The sequence below is a fragment of the Epinephelus fuscoguttatus genome, linkage group LG9, assembly GCF_011397635.1.
Source record: "Epinephelus fuscoguttatus linkage group LG9, E.fuscoguttatus.final_Chr_v1".
Taxonomy (NCBI): Eukaryota; Metazoa; Chordata; class Actinopteri; order Perciformes; family Serranidae; genus Epinephelus; species Epinephelus fuscoguttatus.
This window is the reverse complement of record NC_064760.1, coordinates 32073902-32095478: the sequence shown is the minus strand read 5'-3', so window position 1 is coordinate 32095478 and position 21577 is coordinate 32073902. Positions and strand designations below refer to the sequence as shown.

Here is a 21577-nt window from a genome sequence, read left to right as displayed (position 1 = left end):
AGCTTTTAACTTGCTTAACATAACATGATAGCATTGTCAGTGGCCCCTTTTACACTGCCAGATTTTTGGCGAATGTTGGGCCGTTTTGCCGGCAAGCTGCGAGCGTTTAGATAGTCGGATTGGCGAGTTGATCCGAGGTGCCCAATTTTCCGCTTCGTAGGATAGTCATATTGGCGGAACCTTTTTGGTTCAAAAAGAACGAGGCGCCCTTCTGCAATGGGAGGGCCTGTTGATGACTTGTGGGAGGAGCTGTTGATGACGCCGCACGTGCGACCCATTGGCGGTGGATAAACAAGAAACAGCTGATAGCAGGAATGAGCAGCTAGTAGTAAGAGGGAAACGCAAACCTGACAGACATTGTAAAGATGTGCAACTGGGGAGACAAGGAATTGAGGCCATTAACCTGCAAATTTGCACAATTGCTATTTAAAAAGGGCTACAGTTAGCACGTTAGCATGCTGATGTTAGAGTGCAGCTGCTAGTGTGGCTGTAGGCTCTAAGGCTTGTAATAAATTAATCTCCCTTCGAAAGTTTTGGATTAAATGTTATATCCACGTTTTCCTTCAATAATGGCTATTTCAACTGATTAAACAGCATAATTACGACACCAAATGTACAGGGTGTCTTCAGGTGTCAGACATTTATAAGTAGTATATATGTGGTCTTGTGCAGAGATGAGTGTTATGTAGGAATATTATATATAATAATATATTATTTTGTTGGTTATTAGAGTGAGTTAAGTCAATCTGTATTTTGCTAATAGGTAAATGCAAGTATGAAAATGACAGTATTATAGTTTTTAAAAAGAATATTTGTAACATTAGAAATGTGGACTTTTACATAGAAAGGCTTCACTCAAATTCACAAAAAGAAATTATAAATGGATGTTTAAATTAGTTAAGACCTCACAAATTCTGCCTTATTATTGTAACATTGAACACTGAAATATTTTCATGTGAAATAGTTTTGGCCCCAATAATTATATCATCAAAACTTCATTTTACGTGATGTCCTCACAGTGTTGCATGACAGAGGATAATATTATTGTATTATTATTATATTATTGTAACCAAACACCCTTTGATTTTGAATTTGTTCCCCAGTCCTGAAAAGCACAAGTGACCACAATGAACCATCAATGTGCAAGTGGGCTCTAAATATTTTGGGAACCCATTTTTCTTTGAGCCCGCTGCAGTCTATTCAGTGATTAGATTTCATAAGTTTAAACTGTGATTTCTAAGTGCATAGTATGCTCAGCTGATATTCTCTGTGCTAACCCTTGGGTGCCCTCCTACTTCTGTTGTGAAGATTTAAGAATAGCTTTGCTAAAGCAACACATTGCCTGTTAATTCCAGCTTGTTATAGGCATTATTGCACACTTGACACTGTAACAGACACCTGCTCCTATTTAAATCTGCACACACTTTGATGTTGAAGTTTCCACTTTCTTTTTCCAGCGACTAGTGATTTATTTTATTCTCATTTAACTGTTGCTCAGATGTTTCTTTGTCTCTTGCTGCCCTTTTAATCGTCAGTCTGGTTGAACCATTGATTGGCATTTTGTTCTCCGTGTACAAAACACTCCTCTTCTGCAAACCCTTCACAAAAAATGAATGAAAATCTATTTGTAAAGAGGACTTTTTACAGCCTAAAAGCATCAAAGACCATTCAAATATATAGCATTGTCCTCTCAGCCTTTGTACCCAGTTGAGCTTTTGTTCTAGCAGATTCCAAATTTTTTAACAGTGCTGCAGTGGTGTTTTGTTCACTTGTGTGTTCCATTCATCACTGCAGCACGGCATTTTATTATTTTGACATAAGTCTTTTTGACGGCCAAAGTAAAACATAGTCGTATTGCATCATTCCTGGGAAAACATTACTCTACTGTACAGCCCGGCTTATATCAGGTGAGGAGGACGAGGGAGGCTGGATGCATTCCCCCACATTTAAAAATGCCTCTACACACCACTGGTTCTCCAGTTGCGTCCATTCCATTAGTACACTGATTGTCACAGCAGGTGAGCGTTGCTGCATCAGCCCATTTATATTTCCATGTTTTCCAGCATTACTGCACAGAGTGTAGATAATGGTACAGTAGATGATGCAACAAAAATGACTCCCCTTCGACAAGCGCCGCACACATCCCGAATCAGTTGGTGGAAAATGTATCTCTGCCCCCCTGCCACTCCCGACCCCCTGCCTCTATTGTGCTAGCTACTGCTGATTGGTCGGCGCACATATTTACTCAGTAGGGCTGGCGTTTGTGGAAGAGGGAGTCAAACTAGGTGAGCTCTTCCTGTGAAACAGGTAAAAAGCGGCGCCTGGCAACTCCACATGAACCACAGGAAGCGCGGTGTAACCTACCCCCTCCCCAAGACAATAGCAAGTTTTGTGAGATATACAGTACTGTAAACACGCTACACACGGGGGACTGGATAAATATAAACCAGAAGGAAAAAGTGGAAAAGTGTGTGCTCATTTGTGAGAGAACATTAAGGCGTGCGTGTACGTACCACTTCTTGTATTCAGTATATGATGCTTGTTGAGTGACCAGCCGCCAAGATTTGTGGGATCCAGCTCGTAGCCTTGCAGAATGGCCGTCCTCTTCTCCCAGAGGATGAGACTGGCACAGGACTCATACTCATAGCCCACCGACACTACATATAGAAGAGGGTAGAGGCGAGAGAAGTGGAGGAAAAAATAGGTGTCAACATAAAAAGAGGTGATGAAAAAAGACATAAGCAGGATACATAAACACGATAGAGCTAATGGAGGAAGAGAAGTGACGTAAAACTTAATTAGAGCATAACCTCCCAACTTCATTTAAGTTGTGAAATGTGTGATACACAGAGAAGCTAGTTAGCACCTGTACCAAAACCTGCACTCACACCTAACTAACACCCTCGCATGCTGCTAAATCAATTAAAAACCTTGTTAATTGGACAGATTGCCCAGTGGGCCTTTAAACCTGCAGGTCACACTGGCTGCCACTGTGAAAGCTCTGCTGCTGCCCCGATCATGCACATGTGCTGATTGGTGCTTAGAAGGAAAAAGAGCTGAGGTGAAGTAGATATATTGAGACTACTCTGCATATGTATGTACTGTATGTACTGTCAGGCGTGTCAGCAATGTCAGACATACAATAATTAGTGCATTTGTACAAGTTTTCCCCCAGTGCGATGTACAATCAATAATGTCAAAAAATGCCATAATGTAATGTTCCGACGTTGACCATTCTGTGACACTTGAAATTACTAAGCTATTGTTCTGACTTTCCAGAATTTCGAAGCCCCATTAGTCAGAAAATTGTCCCATTGGCGCAAAAGCCTGTTATCCCAAAAACAAATGCACACTGCTCTGATGTCCTGTTTCTCTGAAAATACACACTCCCTGCGGGTAGCTCCCCGCAACGTTGAGCTACCGAACTCAAGTGGTTTTACCGACCCTTAGCCTCTCAGCATGGTTTGAGCCACTGATTCCAGGTGACCTACCCTTCATGGTAGCATTTAAGTCACCAAACACAGATGCTTTTTACCAACCTGTCCCCAATTTTCCAGCAGCTTCTGTGCCACCAGACGTAGGTGTTTTAAACCAAACTTTGATCTGTTCCTAACTATAACCTCATGGTTTTGGTGCCTAAACCTTATCATGTACATTACCTTAGCATTAAGACACATAAGATTTAAACATATCTGCTATCAAATAATGTGCAAGTGTAAAATACCTGTGATTTAAAAAAACAAACAATACAAACATTTTTCTGGTGTTTCGGTTACCTAACTGTGTGTTTTCAGTAACATGAGACATCAGAGCAATGGGCGTTTGTTTTTTGTATAACGGGCTGTCACGCCAATGGGACATTTATTGGACGATGTGGGTAGATGGGTAAAATTAGACATTTACGCCTATTTATCCTCTTGGTTATGACTCGTGTACAATTATTTTTCTCACAATCGGGTTGTTTAAAGCCTCTTTTACCACAGAGCAATGCTGTGCATGCATGTGTGTGTTGCTCTGTTCCAACTTGTTGAAAGGAAAAGTGTGTTAACACATCAACTCCCACTTGTGTCACAGTGAGAGTGCTGTTGCCAGCACCTTTTCAGCTTCGCGGCAAACAATAATGCAGTGTACCTGAGTCTGTATCCACGCTTAGCAAAACATAACCTAATCATAAACCATGTATATGCTTTATTATGTTTGAGAAATGTCATTCTGGGGAATTATGGGGTCTCTGAGCGAATGTTATTTCCCAAACAGTATGCCCCTCATGATTTTAGTCCACACTGAAGCCCCAGATGTCCACTGCATCTGTGGCCTGACAGCAGTGCTTGGCTGACAGCATCTGTGAGCGACTGTGACAGCAGAATGTAATAGCACTGAGGCTCCCCTGGACTCATGCTTGCTGCTCCAGTAGCTAACTGCTAACTCACCCTGATGGCTAATAACCCTTCACCACAGTTACGGCTGGCTGACTGAACCACGCGCGGCTTCAATGAAAAATAGACGTATGAAAAAAAAAAAAAAAAAAAAAAAAAAAAGCACTTAACTGTGGCTATAATGCGTAGTGGATGGAGGCCTGGTTTCTGGTGTATTATCTCTCCTTCAGGCTTCCTAATTAGCACTCTCTCCCTCTGTCATAGCCAGTGCTGCCTTACTGGTAAAGTTTCTACTCCACTGGGAAAAAAAGCCCCCAACCCCCAAACACAGCTTCCATCAGTCCCTTCCACTCACCAACTGCTTCAGAAAGCCCATAGACCCTCTGCCCATATGCATCAGTCTTATCCCAAATGTAGGTGTAGGCCAGGTTGGGTGAGGCGTGGAACCACTTCTGGAAGAGATGACCCTCTACTGCTACCATCAGGTGGACCTTCAGCAGGCCCATGGACACCACGGCTGGAGTCATGGTCACCTTGAGCAGGGAGCGGTAACCCTGAGTCCTGGAGCTTAGGTAGCACAGCTTCAGACTCGAACCAGGCACCTCGATCTGCTCATGCAGCACCTGGAAGACAAAGAGAGAAGATGACAGGAGAGAGGGATTAGGGGGGATTAGAGAGGGAGGCAGTAATGGGGGTCACGCTTCCACTGACGGCTGAAGGACAAAAAAAGGGAAAAAACAATGGTAGAAATAAAGAAATAGAGAAAGAGGGAGCAAATGGGGGGAAAAGCTATGGAAGCGAAAGGAGAAAGAAAGCTACAAGAGACAGGCATACAGGAGAGTGGGAGGAGAGCGAGGGAACCAGAAGGGAGATTAGCCGGCTGCCAGAGGTCAGTGGTACTGCACCTGTGTCTCCGGTATGATGGGTTTCTCCCCTGGCTTGGAGCTGAAGAAGGAGGAGAGAGGGGATGCAATCACAAGAGGGTCAGGCCTGACGAAGCCGCTCAGGTCACAGCCCGGGATCGTGTTCTCTTCTGTCTTAAGCACCAGAGTGTCCATAGCATAAAACTGGCTCCAGGGCAGCCACACGGTGCGCTCCTGGCTCAGGAAGGGGGCACGCTCGAACCGCAGAGTCAGTGATGCCCCACCGTTAGCTATCAGGTCAAACCTGGAGAGGTTTGCAAGAAGAGGATGGGAATGAGGTACAGATGGGGACGTGCTGTGGTGGACCATTATTTGGACTCATACACTGTCAGCCTTTGTTTCTTCGAATACAACATTTACTCCACTGCTTTAATTCATCCACAAAAAAACACCTGGAATAGATCTTAAAAAATTATTTCATAGTGGTATGACACACTTTTACAACATGCACATCTAGACAGGCTGTCTAGACAAGTGTTTAAGGTCTGAAATATAAATAACACAATGTTAGACCACTGGTGTCAGTGTAGAAGTGATTTTATTAGATGCTCTTTAACCCCTTGTCTCCAAAGTCTGATTAACAGCTGTGGGGTAATGATTAATATAGAAAAAGGTCGTACACACATATTTGCTATGGCAAGTGGCCAAAGCTTTGTAAGTGTCTGGAAGTGCTGCGGCCAAGAGCCTCTAACAACTGGAGGAAAAAAGCCCTCATCAAAACTAAACAAGGTCAGACGGGGACATCAGAACATGTTCATTCAAGTCACAAGTCCGTGAAACTGGCTAGTGACTGCCCCTGAAATACAAGGTTAATTAAATGTTACGAGAAGTTCAGATGTTTCAGCGTCAGCTCGGCCTAACTGGAGGAAAACGCTGTAAAGAAAAGCATTGATAAGAGGAGGAGACGGGTGCTTAAAGAACCTGAGACAGGAAACACAGAAACCGCACATTTAATGAGTGGAGGTCAGTCTAAAGAACCAATGAATCAAAAATTTGAAATAACATGTTACGGATGTCAGCCAGACTTAAATTCAAAATAACTTTGGGGGGGGGGGGGATTGGACAGAAAAGTCAAATTAAAGCAGCCTAAAATGCTCTCGAAACTGGAATTCCTGCAGGAGAAATGGAAAGACATGTCAGGTGAGTTAGCATAAAGTGTTCGACAGGTGGCTATTGGAGCAAAGAGTTGTGGTACTTAAAAATCCAACTTCAATGTTGGTTTAAAAGTTTCTTTGATGGCCCTGTCATTTGATTTCACATATTGCTTATTTTAAGTGAAACTCGTACTGTTCTATAATTCTACAACCTGACGTAAAACCTTAAAGGGGACTTATTATGCTCATTTTCGGGTTCATATTTTTATTTTTGGTTGCTACTAGAACATGTTTACATGCTTTAAAGGTCAAAAAACACTTCATTGTCTTCATACTATCTGTGCTGGAACACCTGTATTTACCCTCTGTCTGAAATGGTCCATTTTAATGCTTGTTTATTTAAGCCTCCCCATGAAATGCCCAGTCCACTCTGATTGGTCAACATTTCCAGGCCTTCTATCTTGGCATTTCTGTACCATCATTGTGCTAGGGAATGACTGTAGTAAAGCAAAACTTTCTGGTGAAAAATCCCCAATAAAAGTGTCTGAACCAAAATTTTTACAACAGGATATGTTTCAACAAGAATATCATCCAAAACCGGTGAGAAATGAACAACATTAGCAACAAAGATACATGTTTTCCTGACGTTAGCATGTAGCTACATGTAGCAGTATAGGCTACGTAAGGTGAATACTTGCAGTAGCGTTCCTGGAGCAGATGACCATATCAAGAAATCTGCTCATGTTGTTTACAAAATGAACAACATCAGCAACCATGATTACATGTTTCCCTGACGTTAGCATGTAGCTACATGTAGCAGTATAGGCTACGTAAGGTAAATACTTGCAGTAGCGTTCCTGGAGCAGATGACCATATCAAGAAATCTGCTCATGTTGTTTACAAAATGAACAACATCAGCAACCATGATTACATGTTTCCCTGACGTTAGCATGTAGCTACATGTAGCTTGGCTTGTACATGTAGATGGGCTGCTACCTTGGCCAGGTCTCTCTTGTAAAAGAGATTTTCAATCTCAATGGGATGTCCTGGTTAAATAAAGGTTAACTAACACAGTAAAATTATATATATCACAGATAATAAGTACAAAGCATAATAGGCCCCCTTTAACAATTATAAAAACTATTTTTGTTCTCAAGCATTTGACCAGTACAGCATATTGTGTTCATATGTTCTTGCCATTTTTTCCACTGCTTTCCTTTCAGTTATCATTTTTATTAATATATTCTCACTAAGGAGATTGAGTTTTGACTCTCAGTTGTGTTGTTCTTGTAAATACATTTCCTCTGCTCTTATTCGAAATCCCATTTCTTTGCTGTATCTAATTATCTGTGGCTGCAACAGCCTCATGGGGTCATTATAGTTTTCTAATCTAATCTAATCTAATCTAATCTAATCTAATCCAATCTAATCTAATTTGATCTAATCTAATAATGCAGCCTATGTGGTGAGGTAGTTTCAGCAAGGAGTGCTGGGGAGCTGTTGTACATACATTCCATCCTGCCGCGTCAGCGTGTATCCGTAGTGGGGGTAGTTGACAAAAGACACGTTCACCCCCACCAGAGGGGTTCCATCTGTAGTCAACACCTGACCCCGGATTAGAGATGCCAAACTGGAAGAAGACAGAAGAGACAGAGTGAGAGAGCGATAGTCAATCTATCAACCCAATCTTCCTAACCATCAATCATCTGGTTTGATTAATCTCCCCATCTTTCAATCATCTAATTTGCCCATTCATTTAATGCTCTGGTCCTCCACCACTCATTAATTAGAAACAATCAGCAAGCCCCGCCATCTAGATTAGCTCACGTCAATCATGTAAACAAACCATGGCAATGTAGATGGATATGTGCGTATGGTTGTGTATGGCCGCATGTGTGTGTGAGTGGCTGCGCCTCAGAGAACTGGTACATAGAGATAGACTAACATTTAAACATATAACAACACTTTGATGAGCTATTTCCTTTGAAACCTCTGATGTCGGTATGTGTGAATGTATGGAGACAAGAATCAGCACCGTGGACAGCGCTTCACAGCTCTGCTAAATCTACAGGGAATCTTGGCTCGGTGTGCTTCAGCTCTGGGATTTGTTAAGGTCTTGGCTGGCTCTGTGAACCACTCTCAAGTCTATTTGATATTTGTGCCGTTGAATCTAAAGTTAGGGTATTTTTCTCCGCACACATTTATTCACTAAATGTCAAACCTTCTCAGAGCATCAAAGGCGTAATATTCTCTAACATGCTATCTCACGGCCATTTATTTAACATGATTGTCAAACATAACGCATAAACAACACGTGCACTCTACCCCTGGATACCGCTGGTGCTATGAATGCTAATAATGTGTGACTGTAGCCTGTGTTTGTGCGTTTTCCAGCCATACCTCGAGTTGAATGGGTTCTCCCCAGGGAGGATATGGGTGCTGTCCCGTCCCACCAGCATCTTGACGCGGTCGTAGAAGGAGCGGACGCGAGGCTGGGACATAGGGCTCTGCTGGATGACTAAGAGAGGGTCCCGGGAGCCCCGACACAGTGGGCTGTTCTGACAGGGGCTCTGGATGCAGCAGTCTGGGTCCATGCAGTCTGTTAGTCCATCTGAGAGACAGAGAAAGAGCGATGATGACGGAAGGACAGCAAAACCTCTACTTCTTCCATTCTTGATTTAATATCTTGATAGTCTTTGATGCTTTCACACAAGGAAGTTTAATTTTGGCATTGGAAGTGAGGGCTGCTCTCATGAGACCTCTATCTTAATTCTATTTCTTGTTTTAATTCATTATTTTCCTCTATCGTGCTTTATTCCTTTCACATGCTATTTTTTTTCTTACAAGGGGCATTCTTAAGGGAAGGCCGCACTTAAAATGGTTCAACCCCAAATTTTCTCCCGCTCCCCTCAATTCACCTCCTTCGTTGTCCTTGTTGTCGGCACAGGAGGTCTCCATGGCAACACTGCAGCCGGGGCCTCTCCAGCCTGTCTGGCATTCGCAGTGCCAACTCTGCTGTCCCATGGTGCACTGGCCGTTCCCGTTACACAAGTTAGGACAGCCGTCTGCGAGGAGAGGACAGGAGGAGAGAGGGGGAGGGAGGTGAGAAGGAAGGAAAAGGGGGAGGGAGGGATGACGGGAGAGAAGCAGGGTGATGCTTGTTGGTTTCGTCATTGATGATACACAGATGAACACACACATTCTTACGCACACACGTGCTCATATGGTCATGATAGACCAATGAGTCACACTCAATTTAATAAGCACGTGGTAGCATACTGTAAGTATTGATTGTTGAAGAATCAATTTAATTCAGCAGGTCAATTTTCATGCACATCCTCCCATCCGTGTGTCTCTGCACCTTTGGGATGGCTGCTAGCGTGTGTGTATGTGTGGACGGATCTCTTGATTCACTTACTTGATAGAGCCCCATCCGATCATCACTCTCTCTCTCACACAGTCTCCCTCTCTCTCTTACTTATGATTCAGTGTAGGTAATGGGATTCTGATGGCCTGAGAGTAATGCTTTCTCATGAGAGAATGGGATTATGTTCGATGGAGTGTGTGCGTGCCTGTGTGTGTGTGTGTGTGTGTGTATGTGTGTGTGTGTCTGTGCGGTGGCAGTCTATGAACTAATAAACCTTCACTTTAGTTTATGCAAAACGCTCTACCAGAATCCGAGGCCCTGGAGCCAAAAAAAGTTCTGTAACTAGCATAGCAAGGCCACCCTCAACTCAAGAGCGACTTTAAGGCGAGGAAAAGCAGACATTTTAAGGGCGTCTGGATAAGGAAATTTGCAATTATAGAGGGCAGTTCCATCTTGTCAAAGTAATATCTGGCAACTTTTAGGTTGGTTGTAATGGCAGGAGAAAATTTAAAGGAATAGTTTGACATTCTAGAAAATATGCTAATTCCTTTTTCGATAATAAAACTGATAAAACTCTCATATTTATCTATTTAATATGAAGCTGGAACAAGTTAGTTAGCTCATCTTAGAATAAAGACTGGAAAAAGTTAGTCTGGCTCTGTCTGAAGGCAAAAAAATCCACCTACCAGCACCTATGAAGCTCTCTGATTTACATGTTATATCTTGTTTGTTTAATCTCTACAAAAACGTATGTGAAAAGTTTCATTTTGTGGTTTTATTGGGGTGTGTGTGTCAGGGGCTATTTCTTGACTGGGAGCAGTGACTTCCTTTGTGAGTCTTGTTGTCACTGCTTGGTTGCTAGGCAGCCAGAATAGACTCTCAGAAGTTATTGTGTCCAGCTGGGAAAAAGTCCCGCCCATAACCTCCCTGAAAGGACCCTGATACACCAATATGATGATGGGCCGTTGGGCTGAGTGTCTGTCGCCCTAGTTTCTGCAGGGTGTCCAGTACCGTTGGCACGAGTCGGCCCTTTTTGACTTTTTTTGGATGACTCAGCATGTTGAATTGGCCTGTCTGTGAATAAAATCACCCTGATTGGAAGTTCAGTTAAGGGCACAAGAAAAGAGATGTAACTTAGGAAAACAGACAAACGACTTAAGTTAAGAGGGTGTGAGATCGAAACAAACTTGTTCTATTAGTTGAGATTTTTTTTTTTTTTTTAGCCATTGGGCATTTTGGCAGGAACAGTTTGTAATTGTCTGTGTTTTTGTTTGCTAGCTTATGGTAAATATCATTTGTTCTTTCAGCTTAGGGGCATGTCGTTAATGTGCTAACAGGTTGACTAGCGTATTGAAACCATCTTGTTGGTCTTTCGACTTCCCTTTTCAAATGATGAATACAGACGACCGCCACCTGCTAGCATGGAGAATTATTTCCTCTCACAAAGATGTAGAACATACGTGCTAATTGGCCGTTGCCTGTTCAAGTTCAACTTTCTGGCCAAGACAGAGGTGCCGTGAGGCTGCGCAACAGTCGGCCTTCATCGCCAGTGGTTCTTTGATGTTTGTTTGGTGTGTCTGTGAATCTAAACTAACAGCTGCAGCTTCATACCAAACAGACAGATATGAGAGTGGTATCAATATCCCCATGTAACTCTTGACAAGAAAGCACAGAAGTGTATTCCCCAAGTTACTGTCCCCTTAAAATGACTTCTATGTTCAAATAATCCTGCTAAAATGGGTCCAAGTGTCCCCTAAATGCCAAGAGACAAATACTTTTGTTCCTTAAAGCTCAAACACTATGAGATTGTTATATTCTGTTTGATACTTTGCATCCACACTATGACAACATTGCCCATCAACGTCTTATCCAAGCAGTCCTTTAACTCCTGGCATGTTTTACCATTTTCCCATATTGCTGGAAATCACACCTTTTCTAGCTCTAACACAAGTCTGAGTGTTTGCCACATTATAATCTATCAGGGAGGGTGGGGGGGGAGGCATGATGACACACAATGACAATGTTTTCTCCAGCAGCACAAAGAGCCTCAAACAAACTTGTCACAGTGATTTCCTCTTCAATAAATGAGAGAGCGGGATGCGGCACTCTTAATTCTACCCACGGGATATGGAGGCAAAGACAGGGTTGACTGATAAAACAATACGTGCATGCACGCAAAGGCACTTACTCAAAAACACACACACTCAGACACACACCCAGCACGACGCACCCCTGGAGATATGACCTGACATTTCCCACTCAGTAGTAGTGCGCCGACACCGAGTGAAGAAGGACAAAATAAGCCAGTAAGAGATTATGAATATGAAATGCTTTTCATTGAGTCCTGCGCTGTAGATTAATGAACATATTTTCACTCAAGTTGCACTGTAGGATTTTGCCCTCTAACAAATCGCCGCATCAATAAAGCCATGCATTATGAATACAAATAGTGCAATCTAAACCGTGGCAGCAGCTAAATTAACAGGCATTTCACCCCGATTGGCATTTTATCATATGTCTCAACCACCAGGCGATGAGGGAAAGTCAACAGAGGACTTTGAGAAAGACAGTGCGCCATCTTGTTTGAACTCCTAAGAAGGGGGGGGTGGGGAATGGGTGGGAGGGAGAAGCTTAACCACGTTTTTCAGCTCAACAAGAGGAATCAAATCAAAGGTTTTTATCTTTAATTATTACCATTTTCTGCATCAGGGGACTGCTCATGATGCTGTATTAACAGTCAGGCTGGAATAGATTGTCCCCAAGTATTGAGCTCAGGGAACAAAGGCAGTTAGCAGTGATTGCCTGTTAAATGGAGTTGCCATTTAAAGCAGCCAAATACTTATGAAGCACCCGGACAGGACAATCCATAGCGGGCATTGATCGGCTTGCCTGGGCAGGCCGACACGAGACTCCTCTCTCTTTAATGCCAGGGCCAAGTCAATACCCCCTCATACTAACTAGAATAAAGTGGGATTTCAGAAACTATTAAGTCCACCCTCCCCACTAATGTAGTTGGACTCTGATGAAATCCCCTTAAAAAGGAGAAGAAATTGCCTTGGGTTATGGGTCAGCACACACACTCTTGTGTGGTGCACGGTGTGTGTTTGTGAGGGTGTCGTGGTATGTGACTGGATAGAAACAGATAGTGTGTAAGACTCAGAGATATTAGTGAGAAAGAGAGAGTGAGAGACAACAAAGAATGTGAACTTAGCGCATAAAAGAAGTCGAGACTTTGTGCTGAAAAGTTCCACCATTCTCCCTATTTTCAGCTCTCTCCTCTAAAGGTCATAATGTAAAGGTCACAGCTATAAATCCGAGACCACTGCTTATAGATGGACCAGATAACTCTCTGCACACCCTCAGATAAACCTCCACTCACCTACGCCTCCTGTTCTTAATAAGCCAGCTTGGAAATTATATTGATTACTTTACCCCACATGTTCTCTGACCTGTCTCCCTGCTTCCCTTTGGCTTCGTCTGTGTCTTCTTTACTCTCCCTCTCTGTCTTGCTCCCTCTTTAACCCTGCGATTTACCTTTTTCTCTGGGCTGGCTCTTCATAAAACAATGAGAGCTATTCCATTAAGCGTAGAGGGTGAGAGGACACTCTCAACGGTGCTCCAGGGACCCGTACTGTCAGGCAATCTGTGCCGCTCTGTGTAACCCGACAGAGGTTCAGCTGCGGGGCTATCTATTAAGCATTCTTGCTGTGCGTGTGAGACAACTCACCCTAGACCTGCACCCTTCTCTGTTTTCAGCAATGTCTTAACCTTAGCCATGATTCTGTTTATCTTTATGTGATCTGACTAAACTGTTTTTTTTCCCTAGGCTTACGTTGGAGGGGATGGGTTTGATGAAAAGATAGAAAATCTGGAATTAATACTGTATGCTTGCTGAGTCACCCACGCACAATCAAACACACAAACACATACACACACACCCACGCACAATCAAACACACACACACACACAAAATAAATGTATTAGCCGCTCTACCATGGCCGCGACTGTTGCCACAAATACCCAAATGTAAACACACACACACTCAACAGCTCTGTATTTTTTGACACCACATTAAGGCCTCGCATCAGTGGCCTATGAAATTCACCAATTACCTCAAAAGTTCTTTACGGCTTTCATCATTTTCTCCTCGTGTGAAGCAGCTGTGTTTACGCAATACATGACTAGAATACCTGAGCAGAGTTATGTGTTTGTGTTTCCACGTCAGGAGAATATGGAAAGGGGGGAACACGCTCACACGCATGCACATCCACACATTCACAGCACAGCCCCTCAACACTGCTGATACCACACTAGGCTCTACGGTACCCCACAACACATCTAGGCTCAATGACAGCTAGCCCCTGCTGTAGCGCACTGCTAGAAATGGGGAGTGCGCTACATGGAGGGCGTTATCATTGAGGACGGCACCCTAATCTACGAACAGATAGCACCACAGAGTCTACAGAGCCAAGCCAGGCCAAAACCCACAAATGCAGCAGCTAGCTTCTACCACCACAGGCTAAGAAACAAAACACCAGAGTCAGATACGGTACCTGCTTTGTCAACCATGCTCCCATGGTCTGCAGTGGGAGAAAACGTGCAAAAGGTAAGAGATGGGGAGAGTATTTTTTTTTTTTTTAATAAATAAATGCAAGCAACATCATGCAGAGCTGAAATGAACAACAGGCAAGCTGAGATAAGCTAACACTGACAGTGTCTGGTGCTAGTGAAGTGTGCTTTGCGCCAAGCTGAGGCCTGACAACTCTTTCATCTTGGGCTGATGCTGCAGTCAAAGCTGCCCTACTTTCTGATGGGGGAAACGGGGAGATCATAAACTGTTATTCCCCTGTGCGTATATATGTGTTGGCGTGCATGCGTGCATATATATGTGTTGCTTTGTGTGTGTTTTGGTGTTTGTTTGTGTGTGTATCAGATTGCAATCACAGTGCTTGTGGTGACAGGGAAATGAGACTTTGTGTCTCAAAGCACTGTGGGTGAATCAAAGGAATCTGGCACTCATCCATCCAAAGTGACAGTGATGTCAATATGAGACAGTGATTGACTGACATAAAAAAGGCACGCTCACACACGCACTAGCACAACTCTGTGCATGCACACCCACACACACACACACACACACACACACACACACACACACACATACAAACAATGTGAGAGAGATATTTTTTGATCACACTGAAGTGAAGAATTTTACCTTTCATCACGTAACTTTGGTGTTCAAAGGCCAAAGAAACTAACACTCCTGGGGTCTGCAGTTGAGAGGCAACCCAAAAACGGCTAAAGCGTGCTCTTTTGTAATCCTACCACCCCCACTTCTAAGAAGTTTGCTCCTCTCCTCTCTATTCGCCCACCTCCTACGTCAATCCCCCCCTCCCCTTCAAATTCCCCAAAGTCTCTCTTTTGCTTCCACTTCTCATTTCTAGATTCCTTTAACTAAGTGAAGGGAGCTGCCAGCTTAGCCTGACTGGGTGTTTCTGTGCACACCCACATGTTGACACGCAGACACACATCAAACACACACCCCCAAACACACACGCAAATACACAGAGGTGCTTACCAATGGTGCAGTGCTCTCCGTTCCAGCCCTGGTGACACTGGCACTTGCCGTCCTTGCAGGTTCCGTGTTTGATGCAGAGTGGGTTGCACACACGCTGGTCACAGCCTGCGCCAGTCCAGCCCTCCTCACAGCGACAAGCTCCACCCATACACACTCCGTGGGTCCCACAGTCAACTGAGCACACCTCTGAAGGAAGAGAGAAAGATTTGGGTCATGAACATTAGTTCAGGACTCAAAAGTTGATGTTTTTTGCAGGCTTGTATTTCATTATATGCCCTGTGTGCAGATACTACCCAGTTAGCACTGATTTGGTGACTTGCAGGTAAAAGGATGTCTACATTCGTTTTTGTAGATGTCTGGGATACATATAGCTGTTATTTCAATAGCATCAAAATGGATATATTTCAGCATAAAGCATTTCCTCACTACATATTGAAATATCTAGCTAAAATGGAAGGAGTCTCTGTCTGTCTGTCCTTAGATTTTCTCGACAACTGATCGACTTCATGCTCGGCAGGTGTATTGCTGAGGACTGCTGACTGTATATAAAGATGGACGGCATGACAACTCCCTAAAAGTAAAGCAAAAACAACTCTATCAGCCCCTGGTGCCTGGCTGCAATAGCCCCACCCCCTTTGCAGATGAGACATGGGCGAAACCAAGTACATGTCAAATAATTTTTTCCCAAAGATGGTTTCTGTCCTTCTAGGAGGCTCTTATCACACTGATGCATGTTACAGGTTTTCCTGCTAAATTTGGTTTTAATTAGTTATTTAATGCAATAAAAGCGGGGTTGACATCATGATTGACAGCTGTGTGCGTCAATCAGTGAGCTCGCGATTAATGGTGCTGCTCACGATTGATCACTACTGCGCAGACTCTGGCTCCAAATGGCGAAAATGAGAGCACGTGTATCTGCGATATTTAGCTTCAGTGCTGCACAATGGGAGTGAGTGGAGATGCATCGTCCATCTTTATATAGTCATTGCTGAGGATCCAAAGAAGTGCAGTGTGAGAATGTGAGCTCCTGGGATCTATGGGACATATTTATTAGTAGTACGTGATGTAAACGCTGTGTAGTGTATTGAGAGTGGACCCCTGTGAACTGTTACTGCTGAACGGCATGCTGGGTACAGGACACTCTCTGTTGCTCGATACAGTACGTTCAACAACAGATGAAGAAAGAGAGCCTGAAGATGTTAGACAATCCGAGCAATCTGCAGGTTCCGAACAGGCACGTTTTTATTGGGCACTGCACTAAAGGCTCTTTTTCATTCCGAGGGCATCAAATATAGCAGCTTGATCAGTGGCCGCTGGCGTCTGACTCTGATGCATGAGGCACCCTTTAGTGTCTGTAGGAGAGCAAGCTGCCATATTTGACAAGTTGGCAGTAAGAACGTGTTGGCATGATCGAAGCGATGGTGACATATAACCAGCGTGCTTAAAAACTTTTACTTGTAAAACCAAGTTTAACCTGCAAATAAAAAAAAGTCTATGCTGTTTGACTGCATCCCCTGTGACAGTCAGTAACAATGTCAAATTACCCCAGTGCCATAAAGGCAAGTGCCCAAAGCAGCAAAACAATCAAAAACAATCAAACCTGCATTACACTAAATACAATTATCCATCTTACACCCTCAATTAAAATCAGTGATTATAGTTCTGTGAAGACAGGGTTTATTTCCTCAGCTTCCATTACAGTCACTGTTTGGGAGGCTCCGATGGCGCAGGCAGCGACGGTGCATGTGGTGAGATGTGACAATCCTGCTCATGTGCTCAGGACCCCTGATGTGCGGGGAATGCAGTATGTACAGATGTTTTGATACACACTTGCTGAGGGATCCTGCAGTGTGGAACAATGTTGTCTTTATTAAAGTTAAGCATTGCTTCTCTCATAACAAATGCTGGAGCTCAGCTTGTGATCCTGAGATTGTGGGGGGGGTGGGGGACGTTGCGAGCCTGACATAGCGGAGGCTGCTGTCTCTCTTACAGTGGTGGCTTAACAGCTTTATTTTATTGAGATAAAGAATCGTGGAAGTTGAGTATTTTATTATAAAAGGCATTTAAACAGGAGCTCAGCTACTTTTACAAGCAATATCTATCTTGTTTTTCTTCTCCATCCAGGGGTGCAGCCAGGAATTATGATGCACAGGAAGTGACTCTAGGCTTTCTCCTTTTTCCTCTTGTCCCCCCACACACACTTTATTAACTGTATGTGTCACTATCCACAATGCAAACACACCCCCAACATTCATGTAGTTGTGGGCTGGTTGCGGGGGGGTTTGTTTTGTGTTTGTTGGTGTTGTTTGTGGGCGGTTATTCTTCTTTTCTTCTTCATTTTTGTTTTCTTTTGTTGTACCTTGTGAATTGTTTATAACATTATTTTAAACATGTTACATGTTGTTACTTTTATGTAAAGCACATTTATACAAATAAAAGTTCCTTGCTTGGCCAATTTTGGAATTTGAGCACCACCCTGATAATCGCAAAAAGCTGTCATAACCATACTGTCACTGAGAGAGATGATTTTATATAGCCTTGACAGTAAAAACTTGTCACATTTTGTTCCTGTTTATTCCAATTTGGCTTCGATAATACAACAGTTGCTGTTTCCTATTTCTGAGCGAGTTGTATTGTTTGTGGCTTTGCAGATTTCAGCCAAACACAGTTTGAAAACCAAAGCTGTATTAAATAAAATGCTAAACTAATTAGCCATGTATCCTAGGAGACCACAAAATATGTCTGGACAATGGGTAGTCAGTAGCCCTTTTCTTCTGACTATGGCACCCTGAGCTCCATTTGTACTCTGCTTTACTGCAGCAGGAGCAGCTCTGCAGTCGTACTTACCCATAGAGCAGTCAGGTCCCATCCAGTTGGGGTCACAGCTGCACAGCCCGGTGTCTGGTATGAAGGCCCCGTGGCCATGGCACTGGTCTGGGCACTGGGCCCTGGGCAGCTCGCAGTGGAGCCCTCCCCAGCCTGGCTTACAGTGGCACTCCCCATTCACACAGATGCCATTATTGGAACATGTCGGATCCAGGCAATCCACTGCATTAAGCCAGAGATACACCGATGTGAGGAGAGAAAAAAAAAAAAAAAAAAAAAACAGGGAAAAACTAAATGAATAAAACCAGCACAAGCTAGAAAATGTCACATCAGAGCAGATGTTGGACACAAATTAAATACTGTGATTTTTTTTTTTTTTTTTTTTTAAAGAGACGTGACATTTTTTTCTTCTTTGTGTATACAAAATGATAATGAAACAAAAGAAAATATTACCAGACATATTACTAAGGCAATTAAAGCACACAATAATGAATAGCTGAGTCTATAATTGGGGCATAGCAGCAAATGTGTTCCACTCTGAAAGAGCAGCGAGTCTCACTAACACATTATTTGGTGTGAGCGCTCGCCTGTGCGCATGAGCGTGCGTATGCATTAATGTGTATGTGCCAACGCGCTAATACATAGGGGAGAATCTGACACTGTCAGTCTGCCAGGTTGACAGGCAGCTCTGAGTCCAAGCAGTGAGTGAAAACCAATTTGACAAATTACCTCCTCCCGGCAAAAAGCCCACCCACCCCTCTCCGTCCCGGTCGCTCCCACTTTTCTCTCACTCTCTCCCCTCGTCCTCTTTGTCTGACACCTCTCTCATCCCTCCTCCTCCCTCTCCTCAGGCATGATTGACCCCATAGCACCCCTATGCACACACACATTCATAAAAGAACGCACTCGCACATAACCTCAGCCCTCAGTTTCTGTTTGCCTGGCAGAAACGGCGGATCACAGTTATCGATTTTCATGTCGCTGGCACTCCAGGTAAATTGTTTGAGGGACTCTGCTGTGATGAATATCAGATTTGAGACCAGAGGAGAAGGGAAAAAATTAGATGAGAGGGAGATGGAGAGAAAAAAAAGGAGAGGAGAAAATGCTGACCTTGTTCTCCGGCCCTGTGTCTTGACTTTGGTCTGTCTGTCACTCTTCTCCTTTCTTCCCTTTGTCTTTCTTCCCCTCTCCTCATCTTCACCCTCGGCACACCGCGCTCTCTATTCTCCCTCCTTTTCCAATTTGCTCTTTTTCCATACATATTCACCTCTCACTGCTGCCCTGACTCCCCCTCCATCCCTTATACCTCTCTTTTTTTTTCTCTCTCTCACTTTCTATCTTTCTGACAACCGAGAATGTGGCGGCCTGATCCTTCTTAACAAGGATCAATAGAAGCAATTTCATCCCTTAATAAAATCTCTGATGTGTCTGGCTGCGGTATCATACTTCATCTGTATATATGGAGAGAACGGACACTCAGTCAGAGTAAGATTATGCCATGATGAGCTGTCTAACTGGAGTTAGACGTGTGTGAGTCTGTGGGTGTGTGAGGTGTGTTTGTTGTGGTGCAAACATTCATGTTTCTCTCAAAATAACTGCTCGGACTTGTCGGAACCCACAAGTGCAGGCAGTCATAAACGGCTGACACACATTAAACCATCACACATCCTTGAGGAACACCGTGCTGTTAACTCCTCTCACCCTCTGCACAGCTCTGCCCTTTGTAGCCGATAGAGCACACACAGTTGCCGTCGGTGCAGGTGCCGTGGCCGCTGCAAAGAGGGTCGATGCACTGTGTGACGGGGACATCACACTCGGGTCCCTTCCAGCCGCTGTAGCACACACAGGAGCCCTTGTCGTATTGGCCGTTGCCGCTGCACAGCACTGGGCACGCCGCTGGGGAAATGGAGAAAGGGGGGAAAGGGGAGAGATCAAACCATGCGCATGAAAAAAGCAAAACAATTAGCAAGATTTTTAGAGATTCTCAAAGCAGTGAAAAGTCACGACATCCACTCACACACACCCACACCCGCCTAACCCCACCAACACTTGAGCGTGCAGAAGGCGAATAGAGTGGTTAAGGGGCTGGAGAGTGGCAATGACATGAAGAGTAATTACAGGCAGAGGTAACTAAACTATTCATCAAAGCTGTCTATCCCAGGTGAGCACAGAGCCAGGGAGACGTTAGCTGGGGGAGCTGCCATTCATCATCAGTCATCTTGTCTCAGCTCCACCTAAGGCCACGCAGCCATCTTACTGCTCCCTAATCCTCGCCGCTCGCTGCACGGAGCCGAAATGTGCCCGCTCGTCTAATTAGACGGCGGGAATGACAACAATTTTTTAACGACAGAAGAAACACATTTGTAAAGCAGCTAATACCTTTGGAGCAGTCCATGCCGTGGAATCCTGGGAAGCAATGGCACACACCAGAATTACACTCTCCGTTACCATGGCAATTGCGCGGGCACTCTTGCACTGAATCTGTGAAGACAAAGTGAGACAGAGAGAGGGGAAAGAGGGGAGGGAGAGGGGGGGGTGAGAGATGGCAAGCATCAAAGCATTCGATTAAATCATTGGCACCTTTCGTTCTTTAAGATACTACAAATGGAGTCAAGGCGCTCGGAGTCTCGCAGTCTCACAGACATCAAAAAGTAAGTGCCCTCCTCCAAGTTTCCTTGCATTCCTTTTCATTGTATTTTTCATATTGTGGGGAGAATGCATTTTAAAACATTCCTGGAGACATCGTTAACCCATCTATCATTTCTCTGCAAACTGTATGAGAAAAGAAGAGTGCCCCCCTGCATTGCACAAACAGCCTTGAACCCTTCTGCTACTCTTTCACCCCTCCTCTTCCCTGTATTCTGGCACTGGTTTTGGTTGTTTACTCCTCACTCCAGCCCCACCGAGGTCATAAATACTTCATTCAGGTGTGGTTGTTTGGTGCAACTAGGCAGATTTTAGTCGTGTGTGTCAGGCTGTCCGCGCACATGACTTCAGTGCTCTATCCACCTTTTAGTGCCTCTTAACCCACTTACAAGAAGAGAGCAGTTTGGTGGGAAGAAACAGGGTCGATGCTAATGACAAGGAGGCATTTTGGACTTTTATCCGTCCCTTCCTCCTTCGCTCGGGCTTTTTCCAGCTTCCACTCTTCTTACACAAAGCATGACTCAGCCCATCCGCACTGCCTTCCTCTCTAACACTTCCTCCCTCTTTTTCTGTCCTCAGCCATTTCCCCCCCAAATCTAAGCCCCGTGTCTCCCTCTTACCCTAATGCCACCCTCTCTTTTACTCCCCCTCTTCAGCTCCTCCTTCTCCCATCCTTCACTCCACTTCACTCCATTCTGGTTTTGCCCCCACCATTATGTCTCTCCTCCAGCTCCCCCTCTCACTACTCACTCTAATTCTGCCCTCGC

General features: G+C 44.1%; 1 protein-coding gene across 6 annotated transcripts in view; it reads right to left on the bottom strand.

Annotated features, from left to right (window-relative positions):
* Positions 1-21577, bottom strand: part of tenm2a (teneurin transmembrane protein 2a) — a 237722-nt gene that overhangs the window by 15021 nt on the left and 201124 nt on the right. For all 6 annotated transcript variants that reach the window (XM_049585907.1, XM_049585908.1, XM_049585909.1 and 3 more), the window contains 10 exons: positions 20544-20645; positions 19866-20060; positions 18186-18386; positions 15339-15524; positions 9312-9458; positions 8794-9004; positions 7904-8023; positions 5282-5543; positions 4732-4999; positions 2514-2657 (listed from right to left, as the gene is read on the bottom strand). In XM_049585907.1, the coding sequence (XP_049441864.1) occupies positions 2514-2657; positions 4732-4999; positions 5282-5543; positions 7904-8023; positions 8794-9004; positions 9312-9458; positions 15339-15524; positions 18186-18386; positions 19866-20060; positions 20544-20645 (1836 nt within the window). The remainder of the gene's footprint in view (positions 1-2513; positions 2658-4731; positions 5000-5281; positions 5544-7903; positions 8024-8793; positions 9005-9311; positions 9459-15338; positions 15525-18185; positions 18387-19865; positions 20061-20543; positions 20646-21577) is intronic.